Source organism: Hemiscyllium ocellatum, chromosome 5 (genome assembly GCF_020745735.1).
Source record: "Hemiscyllium ocellatum isolate sHemOce1 chromosome 5, sHemOce1.pat.X.cur, whole genome shotgun sequence".
Taxonomy (NCBI): Eukaryota; Metazoa; Chordata; class Chondrichthyes; order Orectolobiformes; family Hemiscylliidae; genus Hemiscyllium; species Hemiscyllium ocellatum.
In genome coordinates, this window is record NC_083405.1 from 24111815 (window position 1) to 24132041 (window position 20227).

The 20227-nt window shown below is 41.0% G+C and overlaps 1 protein-coding gene across 4 annotated transcripts in view; it reads right to left on the bottom strand.

The window, feature by feature from the left end:
* Nucleotides 1-1485: 1485 nt before the first annotated feature.
* cfap90 (cilia and flagella associated protein 90) overlaps nt 1486-20227 on the bottom strand; it is a 33566-nt gene continuing 14824 nt past the window's right edge. Inside the window, exons 2-4 of one of the 4 annotated variants that reach the window (XM_060825341.1) lie at nt 8740-8856; nt 5710-5752; nt 1486-1676 (exon numbers count right to left, since the gene is read on the bottom strand). In XM_060825341.1, the coding sequence (XP_060681324.1) occupies nt 1603-1676; nt 5710-5752; nt 8740-8856 (234 nt within the window). In that variant the 3' untranslated portion in view covers nt 1486-1602. Of the gene's footprint in view, nt 1677-4705; nt 5414-5553; nt 5753-8739; nt 8857-20227 lie in introns of those variants that run through there. The other 3 variants (XM_060825338.1, XM_060825340.1, XM_060825339.1) reach the window with 3 other exon arrangements.

Genomic DNA, 20227 nt, shown 5'->3' on the forward strand with positions numbered 1-20227 from the left:
TTGGATCTTGGATCGGAGAGACCCTCCGGCAGGTTCCCGCATCTCCGAGTCCCCAAGGACCCCTCTAAGCCAGCAGAATATAGTCCAAACTCACAGCAAAAATGCTAACCTTGTTTTTTTGTTGGGTACACTTGTTCTGTCAGTCTCGGGAGTGCCCCCGGTGGACCAAGAAGTGCCCTGTTACTGCCGTCCTCTGTCCAGTGGGTCTCTGCACGACCCTGCTCACAGCACCAAATTTGTTGTGGAGAAAATATAGAGAACCACCAGGAGACACAGAGAGTTCTTCAAGAAGTAGGTCTTTTATTTGTAAACAAAAAACCGTGACACTCAGGGTCCATGGATTTTTATTTTTTTTATCATGTTTCTGTTAGCTTATCAGCATGTCCAACTATATTAATCAAAGTACCTCACTTTAGCCACACAATAAACCAGTGATGTTAGTTCCCATTATCTCTTTAGTTGTACATTCTACTTAATGTTATTCTAATGTCATGGTTAGGTATTTATTGCTAACTCTGCTACAGTGACCTTCAATTGCAGACTAACCTATCATGACAGATGGAAATCTGTTACAATAGTCTCTTGTCTCAAGCTGACTCTACTATTACTTAGATATTTTAATGTCATGTCCCAAATATTTATGGTTCCATTCCTGTCATAATAACACTTAACAGAGAAACTTGCTTTATTACTTGTGTTATCTCGCCATAGTGACCTTTCAGCCTTAACCTTACTCTGCTAATTGGTGTAAGAATGTTCCACTATGGTTATCCCATCCTGCCTTCACAGAACACAGATCCCAGTGATCTTCATGCTTTAACCCTTCCCATGCTTTCATGTTCTTTATTTTCCATCATATCCTGTGTGGTTGCAGGGTCCCAAGGTGGAATATGAGGTGTTCCTGCTCCAGGCGTCATGCGGTAATGGTTTGGCGGTGGAGGAAGCCCAGGACCTGCATGTCCTTGACAGAGTGAGAGGGGGAGTTGAAGTGAGGTTGGTGGGTATGGGTGTGCCAAAGGTGTTCTCTGAAAAACCTCACTGCCCCATGGCTGAACACTTTAACTCCCCCTTCCACTCCGTCAAGGACATGCAGGTCCTGGGCCTCTTCCATCACCAAACCATTACCACCCGACTCCTGGAGCAGGAATACCTCATATTCCACCTTGGGACCCTGCAACCACACAGGATAAATGTGCATTTCAACAGCTTCCTCATTTTCCCTCCCCCCCCACATTATCCCAGTCCCAAGCCTCCAACTCGGTATCACTCTCCAGACCTGTTCATCACTGTCTCCGCTGACCTATCACCTTCTCCCTCACCTTGATCCACCTGGCGCTTTCCCAGCTACCTTCCCCCAACCCCACCCTCTTCCTATTTATCTTTCAGCCCCTACCCACAAGCCTTGATGAAGGGCTTATGCCCAAAAAGTCAATTCTCCAGCTCCTCGGATGCTGCCTGACCGGCTATGCTTTTCCAGCACCACACTCTTCACTCCTGGCAAGTACAACATTGCTAAGGAAAAGACATTGACCACAACAAAAACAAAGTTACTTGTGTTTAAATGTTCAAGATATATTTATATGGGTCCACATGGTATTTGGATCACATCTCTTCATAACACCTTAAATGCCCTCTACTCCTGCCTAATGAGGCTGACAGGTCCTTGGCAAATACATCTGTAAGTGAAAATAAAATAACATCAGTGAGCTGCACCCTTCAACCACACCATCACATGCAAGTTGGGAGGGGATAATGTGCAGCAGGATTGGCCAATTTCTTTTTGGCAAAAGTCTCAGGAGAGTCAGGAAATAAGCAACTGGAAAGAGTTCAAGTAGCTAGAGTATTCCTCTTGGTACTACAAGTGAAAAGCACAAAACTAGTTATTAAGTGGCAATCTTCAGCTATGTATCCCCCCAAAAAAATTAATCACAGCATCAGCATCAGTTAAATGCCTTGGACATCTATTGGGTAGCCACGGCCAATATGGCAATCAATGCACTTCTCGAGTAAATTGAGTGGATACATGCTGCCTGCTATATTTTTTTATTCAAACCCAAATCTCCTTAGAAGTGGAAAACTCCAAGAAGTGCTCTCGACCAATCTGCCACACTCCCAGACTCCCCTGGTTAATTTTTTCTTCTTTTACTGCCTAACTGCTTGTTTTTCCACAACACCCATGGTGTGTGTGTGTGTGTGTGTGTGTGCAGGTGTGAGACACTGTGAAAGACACAAAGTGTACTATTCGTTATTCAATTTCCACCACCAGGAAGAAAGGAAACACCCAAGTGGCCAGTGACGAGCAGTGCCCTTCACATCAAAGGGCAATGCTGTGTGACGCTGCCTGCTATATTGGACTACAACTTCCAGTGGAAGTGGGTCTGAGATGAAGCTATTTCATTATGGTTTAATTACTGCCCCATTCTTCACTAATATTTGGGAAAAGAAAAACAAAAACAAAACTCACATAATCCTTAGGCATCAAGGTTTCTCTCTGGGCAGAATTTTATTATGGCCCCTCTACTGACAATTTCAAATGGGGGAGGCACTGAAGACTGGGAATTGCCCTTCTCATCACAATTGAGGCCCCTAAACATCTCAACCAGCAGTAATAATTTGAGCAATGGGAAGAGTTAGAAAATTGGGTGGTTAAGACACTTAGCAGATCACCTTACTGCATGGGGAGGGGAAGGAAAGGTACCTCCATCACTGGCCTCCTGTCCAGTTAGTGTCATGATCTGTTCAGTCCTTACACACATACCTGGGTTCTCCTTCCTAGTCTAACTTTTCTGAAAAGTTCCCTACACCCTATTCCCATAAAGCCTCTCATCCCCACTCTCATTGCCCTGCAACTAACCAGTCTTATGAGCTCCTGCACTTAAACTATGAGGATGGCTTATAGTCCCAGCAATGGCCAATAACACTCCAGGTAATGCAACTGAGATTATACAGTTGCCTCAAATGATCTGTATCTTTTTGAGGCTAGACTTTCTAATAGTGAACCGCAGGTGAAAATCTCACTTCACACGGGAGGCAGAGATGGGGAAGCCAGTGACAACAGGCTATGTTCTCTGCCCACTCTTCAGGTTTGAAGTAGAGATGCCAGTGTTGGACTGGAGTGGACAAGGTCAAAAGTCATACGACACCAGGTTGTAGTCCAACAGGTTTATTTGAAATTACAAGCTTTCAGAGTACTATCTCTCATCAGGTGACTTCATAAAACAGGATCATAAATCTTTGGGGCTATTTTTCTCATTTGTATTATACATAAGTGGGATTAATGAAAGCTGATGATTTGCATTACTGACCAGTGTAACTCATGCGAGTCAAACTCATTTACAGTTTGATGGATAGTGAGGTAGCGTAAATTCCATATAGAATGGGCGTGCTCTGTTGGGCTGATGGACCACTTGGCCTATATAAACATGCAGCAACTGTTGTAAAAAACTAGGGAAACAATAGTGGTCAAGTGCCCAAAACTGGACATTCTAAATTGGCCATGCACCTCACACTTTCCCAGGACAGCAACAGTGAAAAGTATTGTCATGACCCCCTTCTTGGATGCTTTGAAACCTGCTCGTGACCTTAATGGCCATAGACCATTTGGGAACATTCCTGACAAGGAGGCAATAAGAATACACACCTGGAAGTTACTCCAGTAGCAAAGTCATGCAGAAAGACTTGTAGAGGAAGACCATATGGAAACCGAAGATAACTCAGAAGACCTGTGAGACCCAATATCATGGAAAAGAGTCAGCTCTGTCAGAAAAGGAGGTGACCCCAATGGCCCAGCTCAAATAGATGGATCACTTAAGGTAACATCCTTTCTCAGATGGAAAGAACCAGACAGAGAGTAAATAGTTTGGCAACTTGGGAGACATTCGCATATTCATTATTAAAACTACTTTATTCATAGAAGATTTGTAGCACAAACCCAATTCTGTGCTCCTTTGGCAACTTCACTGACACAAGCGCTTGGATGAAGTGTTTTTAAATACATAAACCGGTCAAAGTTTCCAAAGCAGGGATAACATTACATTAACACTAACATCCTGGATAGCATTTCAGAACATGACAACTCATACCTCACTCGATAATTTGTGCAAAATTGGAAAGAAGTTTCCACTTCTCGACTTGCCAAGTGGACCCAAATGAGGGGAAAAAATATCTGGTTGTGATAGCAACAGGAAAAGAAACTCACACAATCAAATCTTCAAGTTCTAGTGGGAATTTATGAAGTATTTCTCACTCATTGAAAAAATAATTAAGTGTGGCTGGGACACATGAAGGTAAGTCAAAATGACACTGCCTGCCACTCCTCTGGTCATCAGTTTAGTAGATTTGCATGTCAGTTCGACAGTGTAGAACTAGTCTAGCTTTAGTATTAATTACTAAACTTTGCTCAAATCCTAAATAATTACAATTCACAGTATCTTGACACCAGAAAGGTTGGAGAGACAAACTCTTAGTTTGTCCTGTTTTTCCTACATGTCCATCAGAAAAGCTTCAGAAAGAAGAAAATAATCAAGAAGGTTACAAAGAGGTGGAGGAAGTAAATTTATTTGTCTTCAGTTATGAAGTGAATGAGGATGACTATCATCCAGCCAACCCATGAGTCACTGGGATTCTATTTTTTGGCTCTTCAAATCACCTATGATTTAGAAGAAAAAGAAATCACAATCTTGGATGGTATCACTGCCATTTTCAAAAGGAGAGTGGGAAGGGAAAACCAGCAATTAAAAGATGAGATTAACAACAGAGTTTGGTGCAGTCATTTGCTGCTTTATATTGAGAGGCATAGGAGATCTGGAGAATTGGGAAACACATTAGAGTGTGGCTGTCAACAACAGCAGAGAGCCACATACGGATTGAAACAGATATGCCATTGCTGGCAGCAAAGCTCAATCTCCTCTTTGCCTGTGATGGATTTTCCCAAATCCAGGAGATCACTGACAGTACAGAGATAATTACTGATATAATAGCCAACCAGAGTTCCAAAAAGCAAAGGAGTCTACAGCATGGGCCCCGACTTTGTCAAGAATTGGAGGGTGATCCAGGCCTGGGAACAGCTATTTTATTGATATCAGGAAAAGTAGTGGACTGCCATTTTTTTAAAAAAAAACCTTCTCTGAACTGCAAGATTTACATTTAAACATCCTTCCTGTAGTACAGTGTCCAGTATTGTAGATATTATTTCAGATTAAGTCTCCCCTACACCTTACACAATGCTCAAAGATATGGAATAGCTAGTTAGTGCTGACTCAGCCAATGACACCCATGTCTCACGCCTTCTGCCTGGGGTATCCAGGGGTGTTGGAGGGAAAGTAGAAAATGCAATGGGGATGGAGGGAGCTTGTCATGGAAGCTCCAAGGGGACTCAATTGGCTGCAGATAAGGTACATGGATGACCACCCATCTGTGAAGAAATGGAAAAATGTTTTTTAAAAAAGCCAGCATCTACAAATTCTGATTTTTTAAGCTTGAACGATTTTCAATTTTTAATCAAGAATGTTTTTATTTTAAAAATCTATATTTTAAAAACAATATTAAAATTACAGAGAAAATGAGTCCATAAGAGTCTGATTTTACTGGTCTTTCATTGCTGATCCTCCTCCAAATAATTAGCAATACCATTCCTTCTGTAAAACTCTGTTTGGACTCGGGCAATTCTGACAAAAGTTCGATTTGGTGATTCAAGTGCAGGGCGTTTACCGTAGAAAGATGACGCCAAGACTGGAACTGTTCGTGCTCTTTCCTGAAAGAGGAACACGTAGCTATTACTCAATTGTATTTCTTAAAACAGTTCATGGTACTAACAGAACGAACTAAATGATGTTTTAAACACGCGATTGTTATTCAACAGTTTATTGTTTTGTATTTTTCTTATGAAATCTCCAAACTCACAACAAAACTAATTCTGAATTTTTTCACACTTCCCATATTAAATGTTTTTTCTTTCCATTCAAAATGGATAGCCTTTTTTTCTGATTGAGTGATCAGTTTAGCTTTGCCCCAGGAGAGAAGACACATGAACATAACAATTTTCTAATTCACCATTCTGATATCATTGTTCAAAATTATGAGTTGATTCCAATATGACTTATGTTGGGAAAAATTGCAAAAGTTGTTCTATTCAATACCTTCACAGGTAATGAGGATAAAATAGATCAAATTGACATGTAGTATACTTCCATAGACACTATAAACCCAAGTAATATTCATGTTCAGTTTGGATGTTGACTGTCACATCTTTCAGCTATGGAGAACACTGTACCACATGCTCCACTGACTCCCATACATTCCCAACATAGCTACTGGCAGTGGAAACTCTTGATGAATATTCCCTCCCCTATCACGAAAAGGATGGAAGACTTCTGTTGTGATGGGTAAAATCCCTGCTTCTAAGCCAGAAGCACCAGGTTCAATTCCCAGCCTAGGATTTGATGGCCAAACGTTGCATCAAAACAGCGTCAACTTGTAAATCCTTTCAACATACTTCAAGAGCATACAGGAAGAGCAGGAGAGATTTCTGGTCAGCCACATGATGGAAAGAAATTTGAGCCTCCAGCTTCAATATACATAGCTTGGAAAATGTTATGTTGTCAAAGCAACTCTGGCTCCTTTAGGAGAACAAAGTTAAAAATCTGACAACACCAGGTTACAATCCAACATGTTTATTTGGAAGTACAGGTAGACAACCCTTTATCTGAAATCCGAAAAACTCCAAAGTCTGAAGGTTTTTTTGTGAAGTTTGTTTTCCTCATTAACAGGGTTTTTTTGGTGTGCAGTTAACCCAAGTCCACACCCACTCGAAGTGTGTCACTCAGATGTGAAGTGTGGGGGCGTGGCCCAGCACTGGCTGGCCTTGATTTTGTTTCAGGTCCTGTTTTACTCACAGTAAGTCTGTTCTTCAGAAAGATTTTTTTTAAGTTTCACCATCAAACTGTCACTTATACTGAAACTCAAAAACATTCTGAATTCCAAAAGTCAGCTGATCCTGAGTATTTCGGATAAAGGATTGTGCACCTGTCCTAGCTTCCTGAGCGCTGCTCCTTAGTCAGGTAGCTGTGGAGAATTTATAGCAAAAGATTACAGTGTTATGCAACTGAAATGATATATTGAACAAACCCAGTTTGCTTTTGTTACCGAATATCAAAAGTAATTAATGAATTGTGAAGCACTTTGGGATTGTGATAGGGTGCTACATTATATTTTTTCTTTAATCTGCATATATAAAAATAATAGTCCTATGGACCGGAGCAACCCCACCCCCCTCAAAACATGTCACGGAGATAGCTACCCCCTATTATTATTCTTATTTTTAAAGGCAAGTGCCTGGCTTTATATACTGGATGCAATTCGATTGGTCAAACTACTAGGCTCGAAGCAAACCATTTTATTCAGACAGTATAATTAAAATACAGACATGATTAAAAAAAAGGCTTAATGGCAAATGTATTGAAATACTTAAAATAATAAACTCCTCATTAACTGCTCCAGTACAGCAACATCTCATTAGCATAACCTTAGCAAAGGTAAAGTCAGTAAAATAGATTGTCTCACATGCAATTCTAACAGCAGGAAGAGAATTCAAGCTTTTCACTGCAGCACAAAGAGAGACAGAGTGAGTAAGAGAGCGGGAGCAGCTTTCACAACCCCAGCAGTTACTGAAAGCTAAAGATCCAGGTTAAGTGGGAGCTTGATCCCGTCACCCCACCCTCAGACTGCTTCTATTGTTCTACTTTTTTTAAACAAAATCCCCAAGGACTTAGCTGTTTATTGCCTTGAAAGACAGCACTGTAAACCAGTGTCTCAACCTCTCCATTAAAAAGAGAAAATACACCTCTTACAACCATTGTATTGTCACGATTGTGACAAATGAAAAATCATATTACAAGCTTTGAAGTTGGATACTGCACAAATTGGGTAAATTACAAGGGAACCAGATTATTCATGAAACTTTTCAGCTTTTATGATCTAAATTCAAAAACTTGAAGGGACAAATTCTGTCTACTTTGGTTGCTAGGAAGAAAGGAACACTTGGTGTCTTAAGTAATTATTTTCAATTCCATTAAATCGAATGTAAAAAAAAAGCAATGTTAATTATTTATTTACTTAACTTGTTTTCAGAGGGTAACTGAATCTGAAAAGAATGCCGTTCAGTTTATAGGTGACAAGAACGATTGCCATGTAACCATTGTAAAGAATGGAATATGGAACTCAATTGGCCCCATTTCTGAATACATCTCAGCAATTCAGGATGCTCCCATGTCAGGTGTAAATAAGTTAAGAAGCAACATCTAAAGAAAGGATAACCTGTAGGAAAATCAAAGTGGGGGTAGGGGTGGAGAACCTACCCTGTCCCCAAGGTTGGAGGCTTCTACCTTGTTCTCCCACTATCTTACTGATAGTGAGTAGCAGGATAACATTTGATGTATAATGTTCTTTGGAGTATTTAGAAATGTCATAAAACCATTAATAACATTATATATTGTATATGGAATGTAAGAACTCTACAGAATAGCATTTATTGCATCATAATTGAAGGAAAAATGAATTGTCCCCAATGATAAGACAAAAACAACAGAGTTGCTATAAGAGAACGTTAAATACTTACAATCATCTTTTGAAGGGACAGTGCAGCTTTGATTACCACTCTTTTGCAAGTTTGATTATAGCAACTCATCAGGGTATAACAATTTAATGATCATAATTTTTATCTAAAAATGGCTATTAACATACCTCATCATTGATATTAAGACCTTGGTGGTGGCTATGCTCACGATCATCACGATGAGTCTTATTATTGTACCCTTCTTGAACTTTAAAAACCTGATCGTAAAGCAGCACAGATACTTCCTAAAAAGAAAAGATTTTCAGAACCAAGTAAAATCGTTGTCAACTCATATTGCAGTATAATTCCTACTTGAAGTTATTCAGTTTAATAAAAATGTAATAACCAATTGATTTCTACTGCAATAAATCATGAACAAATACAACAAGAACCTAAGTCTTCAAAAATAACATTTATTTTGCTTAATTTTCCATCACTATAACTTTTCTGATCTCTAATTCCCTTGGACTTTCACTTGCTTTGCCACTAACTTCATCAGAAGCGCATCTCATACCCTGAACACGGGGATGAATGGGGCTTGTTTTGTAAATTTAGAGGGGTTCTGGTGCCAAGGTGAAAGCAGTTCCAAGTAAAATCCAGCTTTACATGCAGCAGATGGTGAAGAAGCTAAATACTATGGTGGCCTTCATAACAAAAGGATTAGACTACAGGAACAGGGATGTTTTGCTGAAATTGTACAGGGTCTTGCCGAGACCATACCTGGTATATTGGCAAGATGTTCTGGCTAAGGAGGGAGTGGCAACTGAAGTTTCTCGCACTGATTCGTGGTGCGATTAGGCTGTTCCTTTAACAAAGTTATGCTGTCCTTTGCTTTTCTTCCAGAGAGGTCGTAAAAGCAGCAATTCCGAACAGTCTAGGTTTGAAGCGTTTTAGGGTCAGTTTGACTATTGCGAACAGATACTGTCTCAGGCAAAAAAATCCATCAATTTTTTTTAAAAACTTGTACAATGAAAGGAGAGTGGCCAGTTCTCCCAGCTCAGCCTTTCACTGGTTTGGTTTGGCTTTAGTATTCTGGCTGTTCAAAGCAAGCAGTCAGTCATCTTTGAGGCGCAGATCCATGAAAGAGCTCCATGGAAGAAGGTGTTCCATGATGAATCTCTCTGCCATCTCTCTCTCTCTCTCTCGTAAAACCCTGTGTTTGATTTTACCTTTTTTGCCAAGGGGTGTTTATGAGGATTGTTGCAGGAATTTGGAAGAGCATCATTAAGTTGGGATAGTCTGTTGGTTTTTAGATGGATTGTTATTCTATAGGCTGTTCTCATTTGTGTTTCATTTGGAAGAATTGCAAATAAATTCTGTTTTGTTTAGGCCAGCTGCATTCCCCCTGGAACCTTCTCCTGCTTAAAACAACTCACAAAGTTAGGGTCCAGGCTACTTTATTGAAATGTTTTGCGCAGGGTCTGGCCTGGCCCATAACACTGGGATGGCAGGACTGAAATATGAAAAGAGACCAAATTAGTTTTGACGATATTCACTGAAGTTGAGAAGAATTAGTGTGGATCTTATAGAATCCTTCAAAGTTTAACAGGACTAACAGGATACACGCAGGATACTGTTCTTAATGACTGGGGATTCCAGAACCAGAGGATCTGGGGTAGGCCATTAGCACTGAAATAAGGAGAATGGTTTTCCCCCGGACGATGGCAAGCCTGTGGAATCTCTGCCATAGAAAGCAGTTGAAGCCAAAGCACTGACATTTTCAAAAAGGAATTACATATTGTTCTAAAAGGATCAATGGATATGAGGAAAAAGAGGGAACAGGGTATTGAGTTGGATAATCAATAGACAATAGGTGCAGGAGTAGGACATTCGGCCCTTCAAACCAGCACCACCATTCATAATAATCATGGCTGGTCATCCCATAATCAGTATCCTGTTCCTGCCTTATCCCCATAACCCTTGATTCCACTATCCTTAAGAACTCTATCATCTCTTTCTTGAAAGTATCCAGAGACTTGGCATCCATTGCCTCCTGGAACAGAGCATTCCACACAGCCACCACTCTCTGGGTGAAGAAGTTTCTCCTCAACTCTGTTCTAAATGGCCTACCCCTTATTTTTAAACTGTGTCCTCTGGTTCGGGACTCACCCATCAGCAGAAACATGCTTCCTGCCCCCAGAGTGTCCAATCCTTTAACAGTCTCATATGTCTCAGTCAGATCCCCTCCCAATCTTCTAAACTCAAGCGTATACAAGCCCAGTTGCTCCAATCGTTCAACATTTGATAGTTCCGCCATTCCAGGAATTGACCTTATGAACCTACACTGCACTCCCTCAATAGCCAGAATGTGCTTCCTCAAATTTGGAGACCAAAACTGTACACAGTACTCCAGGTGCAGTCTCACCAGTGCCCTGTACAGCTGCAGAAGGACCTCTTTGGTCCTATACTCAATTCCTCTTGTTATGAAGGTCAGCATGCCATTAACTTTCTTCACTGCCTGTTGTACCTGCATGCATGCTTTCAGAACTGACGCACAAGAACACCTAGATCATGTTGTACGGTCCCTTTCCCTAACCTGACTCCATCTAGATAGTAATCTGCCTTCCTGTCCTTGCCACCAAAGTGGATAACCACACATTTATCCACATTAAGCTGCATCTGCCATGCATCCGTTCACTCACCTAGCCTGTCCAAGTCACCCTGTATTCTCATAACATCCTCCTTCATATTTCACCTGCTACTCAGTTTTGTGTCATCAGCAAATTTGCTAATATTATTTTTAATATCTTCTTCTATATCATTAATGTATGTTGCAAACAGCTGCGGTCCCAGCACCGAACCTTGTGGTACCCCACTGGTCACCGCCTGCCATTCTGAAAGGGACCCATTTGTCACTACTCTTTGCTACCTGTCAGCCAGCCAGCCAGCCAGCCAATCTTCAATCCCAAGTCAGTATTTTGCTTCTAATACTACGTGCCCTAATTGTGCTCACTAAATTTCCTATGTGATACTTTAAGGGTTTTCTGAAAGTCCAGGTACACTACATCCACTGGCTCTCCCTTGTCCATCTTCATAGTTACATCCTCAAAAAATTCTAGAAGATTAGTCAAGCACAATTTCCCCTTTGTAAATCCATGATGACTCTGACGTATCCTGTTACTGCTATCCAAATGAGTCGTAATTTTATCTTTTATAATTGACTCCCAACATCTTTCCTACCATTGATAAATGGCTAACCGGTCTATAATTCCTTATTTTCTCTCTCCTTCCTTCCTTCAAAAGTGGGACAACATTAGCCACTCTCCAATCCGCAGGAATGGCTCCTGAATCTATAGAACATTGGAAAATGATTACCAGTGCAACCACAATTTCAAGAGCCACCTCCTTAAGTACCCTGGCATACAGACCTACACGTCGCAAGGACTTATCAGTCTTCAGACCTAACAGTCTATCCAACATAATTTCCTGCCTAATGTAAATGCTCTTCAGTTCATCCATTACCCTAGGTCTTTCAGCCACAATTACAGCTGGGGAGACGGATGTGTCTTCACTAAGGAAGACAAGCAAAAAGTACCTATTCAACTCTTCTGCCATTTCCTTGTTCCCCATAAATTCATCCATTTCCTGTCTTGGAACACCCAATTTTAGTCTTAACCATTCTTTTCTTTTCACATACCTAAAAAGAGCTTTTACTATCCACCTTTATATTTTTGGCCAGTTTGCTTACTTACCTCATTTTTACCTCTGCATATTGCTTTTTTAGTTATCCTCTGTTGCTTTTAAATGTTTCCCAGTCCTCAGGCGTCCCACTCATCTTTGCTATGTTATACTTCTTTTATCTTTATACAGTGCTTAACTTCCCTTATCATGTGCAGAAATACCTGCCATTGTTGTTCCACTGCCATCCCTGCTAGGGTACTGAGCCATTGAACTGTGGCCAGCTTCTCCCTCAAAGCTCCACAATTCCCTTTGTTCGACTGCAATACTGACATTTCCAATTTGTCCTTCTTCCTCTCAAATTGCAGATTAAGACTTATATTATGATCACTACCTCCTCACGGCTCCTTTGCTTTGAAGTCCCTGATCAAATCCGGTTCATTGCACAACACCAGATCCAGGATAGCATTCTCTCTGGGAGGCTTCAGTACAAGCTGTTCTAAGAATTTACCTCGGAGGCACTCCACAAACTCCCTTTCTTGGGGTTCTGTACCATCCTGATTCTCCCAGTCTACCTGCATGTTGAAATCCCCCATAACAACCATAATAATACCTTTGCGACAGGCCAATTTCAACTCCTTATTCAACTTACACCCTACATCCAAACTACTGTTTGGGGGCCTGCACATAACTCTCATTAGAGTCTTTCTAGATTTTCTCAGCTCTATCCATACTGACCCTACATCTCTCGATTCTATGGTTTTCCCCCTTGCAAGGGACTGAATATCATTCCTCACCAACAGGGCCACCCCACCCTTTCTGCCCGTCAGTCTGTCCTTTTGACAGCATGTATAGCTTTGAATATTCATTTCTCAGACCCTGTCCACTAGAAGCCATGTCTCAGTTATCCCCACAACATCGTGCCTGACAATTTCCAACTGAGCCTCAAGCTCATCCACCCTATTTCGTATACTTTGTGTATTCATATTTTAATTTGTTACTCCCTTTACCCTTCCTATCAATCCCTATTTCACTTGACCATACTGTAGGGTCCCTAGAGTTTTCTGCTGAGTTGATTCTGTTGTCTTTCTTAAATTTTTCTTATTCTCACTTCCCCTTTAACTTCTTGCTTGAATTTCCAGTTTGTCCCCTCCCCTCCCCTCCACTTCTTAGTGTAAAACACACCTGTGTTGCAGTGGTAAACCTGCCTGCCAGAATGCTGGACCCCCACCTATTTGCTTGATATTTGAATAAGCCACTTGGCTCTCATGATAACATTTCTGTCATGATCCTGCTGCACTGTTCCAACACAGCACAATGCAAGCTCATAGAACAACACCTCATTTTCCTCTCAAGATTGAAATCAGAAATTGATTGCAGTATGTCCATTCTCCATTTATCTCCCCCTCCCCTCCACAGCCGCGTTATATATCTTATTTACTTGGCACTTAATAGAAAGGACCAGTTCTCTTCCTTTCACACCTTAAGTGTTGTTTTTACAGCTGTTTTTAACTCTCTCTCTCACTCTTCCCCACCTTCCTACCCCACCCCACTTACTAACCCATTATCTTTTGCATTGGGCTTCTATATTGCCATTTACTGACTTGCTTCCCCCTGCTGCCAAATGTATGAAAAACAAAGGAAAAGGATGCCACACTGTGTGAATTGCAGCCATTTATATTAAAACAGTAACAAACAGAAGCATGGGTAAAAGCTACAAAGAATATTTTTGGAACTAAGGGTCAGGAACAGTCATCAACAAACCCAATAGGAAATTTGGGAGAAATAGCTTTAGCCAGAGAGAGCGATTAGATTGTGAAACTCATCACAAAAAGTCATCGAGGTGAGAGGTATAGCTACATTTAAAGGGAATGTGAATTGAGCATGATATATTGATCAAGTTAAAAGAACGAGGGTTAAGGGAGTCTCGGTTGGAGCATAATCATTAACATGGATCTGTAAGGCAAGTGATTGTTGCTCAACTTTCAGGACAAAAATTATTATTGACTCAATTTTCAATTGATGCTGATGTTAATATGATTTGTATTGCAATTATACACGTCGTACATAAGGCACTAGGTATTGATTGCACATACATATGACTTTTAATAAGAAAAATAAGAGGCAACCTATTGGAGTACTTAAATCTGTAATATCCTTGGTACTTCTAAGAGTTATCAAACTGCTCCTACAATATAAATGATGTGTTTATTTAATCAAAACAATAATTCAAAGTGAGTATACGGTGTTGTGTACAACTGATTTACTTTAAAGTCAGTAGTACATACTAGGGAGATAGTAGAAATATCACTGGACTAGTAATCCAGAGATTCAGGTTACATATAGGTTCGAATCTCATTATGTTTGCTGGTAGACCTTTGATTCATTTAATGCCGTCACTCCAAGACAGAGCATTATCCTCCTGACTTGCAAAAAAAAGGCAAAGAAAAATAAAGAATATGTTGTAGCTTGCTGTATAGAATTTGAATGAACTGCCATCTGATTCAGGTATATGTACAAAAGACATTGTGATGTTTTGCCAGCGACTGGGAGATGAACAGCAAAGACTGGTTATGTTATGGACTGTTATTTGAAAGGATATACCTTTACAAGATACCAATTGAATGCATTCAACTATCAGGCATAAAATCAAAAGGTTTCCTGCAGTATGGCATTCCTTTTATATGGACATTCTTCAGTTGTTATATTAAAAAGGAAAAAGAAATTATGGTTTATAAGCCTTCCATGATCCACACAGTGCTCTTAAAGAAATGGTTGCATCTCATAAATGAAACAAACCAAAGACTAATTGAATAAACTATTTAAACATTAATGCCTTCCAATCAATTTTTAAAATTTTTAAATTAACAAAACCAACACACATTTTTTTTAAACTTCTAAGCTTTCTTAGTTACTAAAGAAGAAATTACATTATTTAAAGTCTGGATAAGAATTATTTTGGTTACTGTTGTGATGAATTCATAAATAACATTCTTTCATAATGTTTGCTTAACTTTTCCCTCGCCATAAACCATACTCGAACTCAAGGAGTGCACTCAACTTGGCCAGAATTACTTGGTGTAACAACATAGTGGAAGATTTAAACTGAGAACAATGGAGGCAAGGGGCAGGAAAATAATGCCAAACTGATTAGGGACATCTCCCTGACAAATTTACATTACCAATGATGTTTCCCAGGAATAGAGCATTCTGCAGTTCTGCAAATTTATAATCCTAAATTAGGAGGCATTTGAAGCATCACCAACATTACTGGGGTCAGAATGTTTCCAGCCACAAGCAGAATCCACCAAATTAATGTAAGTGACCTTCCTGAGGTAGGCCAAAAGGCCACAGGAACAAGAGCTGTCATTATCTAACAAAAGAAAATAAAACTGCAGATGTTGGAAATAGAAACATAAACAGAAATTGCTGAAAAAAAAATTGAACAAGTCTGGCAACATCTGAGAGAAAGCAGAGTGAACATTTCAAGTCAAGCAACCCTTCTTCAAAAAGTTTGTTTCTGACCAGTGAAAAAGGAAAGGGGCCACTTATAGCAACGGCCCTACCAGCAGTTTAAATTTTCAGCACAATCTTTCTCTCCACAAAGATTGCCTCCACTTTGACATGTCCTCAGATTACTTAACTGCCCCAGCAGCACCCACCCCTCTTGACAGAGAGCTGATGGGGTTCTAAAGCTGTTGGCAGCTCTAATATCAGCAACTTGCACACAATCTTCAAACGAACAAGCTCCCTTGGATTGATTCCAGTAATTGCAAACATACGATTCAAGTTTGTCCTGATACAAGGGTTCTGAAGTGCATTTGGAAATCCTACCCCTTATTTTGTGTCAGAATCCTCTGGACCAATTGATGAAGCTGTATCAATCCAGACAGAAGTGGCCCAACAGTTTCCTTGCTCAACTGAAAGCAATATTTCCTTTCTCCTGACCCAGAGGAAAGCAAACAAAACCTACCCTGAAAGCCTATTCAGCACTCTGATTTTCTTCATACCAACCTTCGCTTGGGCAGGTTGGAAGGTGGATGGGGCAAAGCAATCATTTAAGTGAAATAACAATGTTTTGGGTTGTATTACAGATGGCCAAACCTCTCCACATTATGATGTCCAGGCAGCAAAGGTAAAAAAAAAAGATGAGCCCAAGCTTTTGGCTGGCCTATCTTTCTGATCTGTTTATGAAAACATGGGAACAGAAATATGCCATTAAGCAGAAACAAACTTGACCCTTCCTGATGTCAAACTAGTCAAAGATTGCCACCCAGAACAAGTGCTTTGTATATTACAGCTGTTGCCAGTGCGCTGAGCGTATCAACCAAGTGGAAATGATCCTTTCTGGAGGAGACTCTTGACTTCAGAGGAAAATGTTACTCAGGACATGGAGGAACCATCAGCAAAGGCTGCCCACCAGATTCTCCTCCCCCCTCCCCACCAGCTGCAGCACTGAGCCACTGATGCTCAGGACCTCACACCCACAGTTATGTAGATGGGTGAGGGAGCAGTGCCCCAGGCCACTGTCACTAGGAGGAATGCTAGTTACCAGATACCTATTCACCCACTATGGTGATGCAATGACATCCAAAACAATTTCAGATGAGTGAGTTGCCAGCTGTTCAGGATCTTAAGGTTGCACTGAAAATTTCTTTAAAGAGACCCCTGCAAATAATCTTTCCACAACTGACAAATATATCAGAAAGGGTGGAGTTTCAACAAACTCAAAGTTGCAAAGACATTGTTAGAAATCATTCTGGGGTCTATAAGGACCTACAGAATCATTTTAATCCTAGTGGGCTGGAGGAAGAAGCCTGCCTCTGAAAACAAGCAGAAGTATAATCCCTTGCTGATCTATACAATGCTGGGAAAGGTTCTCTGACATAACATTGGCACAAAAAGATTAGCCGTGTGCCACAATCAAGGTTAGCAGGGAATAGCAGATCACCTACAAGAGGAAAGTTGGAGAAAGTTCTTGGAAGTGGGGACCCCGGTCAAAGTGCTGCTATTTCTCTCCTTCCTTTGTCTGCCTCTCAAATCTCCATATGTTGCCTCCTGACCCAACTGAAAAGTCTGAATGTTCTCATACATAAAGTTAGTCTGCAGATATGGCAGGAAGTTAGGAAGGCAAATAGAATGCTAACCTTTATCACAAGGGGTATGAAATATACAAAATAAAAAGTCTTGTTACCACTTACAAAGCTGTGGAGAGACCAAAAGTACTGCGTATAGGTTTGGTCTCATTAGATAGGATCTATTGGTGACATTCAATAAAATGTCACCAGGGTGATTCTTTGGATGGATGTATCTTAAGAGAAAAGGTTCAACAGGTTTGTCTTATACTCACTAGAATTTAGCAGGAGAGCGCTGATCTTATTGAAATGTACAAGATTCTGTGGGGACTTGACAGTGTAGATGTGGTCAGGATGTTTTCCTTCTCAGGGCAGTTTCAAAATATGTCTCCATTTAAGATGGGGATGAGGAATAATTTCATCTCTCAGAAAGACTTAGTCTTTGTAATGCTTTACTCCAGATAACAGTGGATGGTGCATCATTGAATACACTCAAGATGGAGGTAGGCAGCTGACAAGTGAGTCAAAAGTTATGGGAGGCAGGCATGAATGTAGACTTAAAGCTACTGTCAGACCAGATCATTATTTTATTGATTGACAAATCAGGCTTAAGGGACCAAATGGCTCACTCTTGGTCCTATTAGGTTATGCAGAAGATCAAAGTGAACAAAATCTGAGGTGTACAAAATGCAGAGATGTTAAAAACACACAGAAGTGACAATCACACTGGAAACATCACAAGTAGCTCTTAAGGCTTCATAACAGGTGGAAAACTTCAACAAAAGTCACTCCACACTACCCTCCTTCCTCTTATTTTGATTCAATTTGCAGAAAAAGTGGAAGATGCAATCTGTAAGGAGGTATTCCTCTGATCACAGATTCTGCCTTTTCAACATGCTGCATGACTTTCTCTATCTAATGAAATCTCCCCTTCCTCTGATCTTGCGTTAAGTCTGGTCATTTTTAACTTTGTTGAAAGTACCTGTTTCTCTCGGCAAACCCAAGGTCTGTATGTTGGGCAGAGCCCTGCTTGGAATCCTCACAGCAGTTTAATTAGCTCCTTGATACTGCAGAGGGTGAGAGGAGGTGACCACTCTCTTCCTCTTGACCCAGGCCACTTTTATAGCTAGGTCCAGGATCTCAATAGTGGTCAGATAGGCAAGAGTTTCAGGCTCAACATGCTCACCATGGTGTCATGAAAGGCTGTGTGATACCACTTTCAGAGTTTAATAATTGGCTATTGCTCCTTTTGCGAGGGGCTAAAAGCAGAGTCCTTTCTGGAACAATGACCTAATCCAATGTGAATCAAAAAGCAGACTTTTATTCTTATTCTCTTATGCCTAGTGGCACTCCAGAACATGAGTGGAAGATTGTTTGCTAATACTATGGGCAAAAGAGAGGACTGCAGATGCTGGAAACCAGAGTTTAGATCAGAGTGGTGCTGGAAAAGCGCAGATCAGGCAGCAGCTGAGGAGCAGGAAAATCGACGTTTCATCAGGAATAGAAGCAGGGAGCAAAGAGTACAATAGATGAATGGGGGTGGAGATGGAGGTGATAGGGGCTTTTTAATACTGATAGGGAGTAAACATCGAAAAGCAAAAAAGTTTGCTATTGGATTTAAAATAATCAAGGATTGATTTTAGCTGAACACAACAATGCCTCTTCCTCCTCAGCATGCTGAGGAAATTCGGCAAGTCCAGAAAGATCCTGACCAACTTCTTCAGATGCACCACAGAAAGCATTCCAGCTGGGTGTGTAACAGCTTGGTATGTCAACTGCTCTGTCCAGGACCATAAGAAACCACCGCCCGGAGCATCAGCCAAGCCAACCTCCCATCCGCGGACTCCATCTCCACATCTCGTTGTCCCAGAAAAGCTGCCAAAGACCCATCCCACCTGGGTAATGCTCTTGTTGTGGATAATCTGCTATCGGGGTACCTACATTGGGGCTAGGGAGGGGAGCACCATTATTAAAGCAGACACTGTCAGGTACCAGCTAAAACACAGCCATGTAAAGTAAACCCAGCCACTGCAGGACTGTCTGCCTGAGGCCACATTCCTTGGGGATTAGAACATGTCCGTCAGTTTCAGATCATCCTGTTACAATCTCGTTGTTAATAAAGGAAACCGGTAACTATCGGATAGTGTAAATCGCACCGATACTACACTTGATTGATAAAGTACTTGCTAATGCCTCCGCTGACGTCAAACTCATTCAGGTCCTGTGTTAAATGATAATACCTGTATATTCAACTATGGAGAACTATTGTGAACGCCCAGACAGCCCGGTGCATAGCAATGAGGAAACCCTTCCAAACAATAAACTTTTAAATTACAAGATCGGAAATTGCTGAACCCAGGATGTCTACCCATTGTTCAGCACAGCAGGAGCTGGACAAATATCTCGGGGCAGCCAATAGAGACACTAATCCCTTCACAGACAGGTGAACCGACCAATGAGAGAACTGAACGAGGGGAACCTGACCGGGAACTCGAGGAAGCGCGAAGTATAACTGTTCCAGGTCCGTAGAGGAAGACAGAACGCCTTCTCCAACGAATTGCATGCTTTTGAATTCGTTGTATAGTTTGCCAGTCTTGATTCTGTAATAAACTGTGTTTTTGCTCCAAACTCTAGCCGGTGTGATCTCTCCTTCCAAAGAACACGTGGAGACGAGACCCTACGGGTCCGTCCCAATAGCTGGTGAGCCTGAACGTGGGAAGGGAAAGAGACGACCGCAAGTTGACCACGTTGGCGGACCAGAGGGCAGACAAACTTTCGGCCGAACTTTTAAAAGGTGAGGAAGCGCCTGTTAAAGCAAAGACTTCCAGTAGGTAAATTTTTTTAGTTAGTCAGTCTTTGTCTGCTCCCTGATCCTCACCAACACAAACAGTACTTTAAATCAGTTTGGCAGCAACGTTGCAGA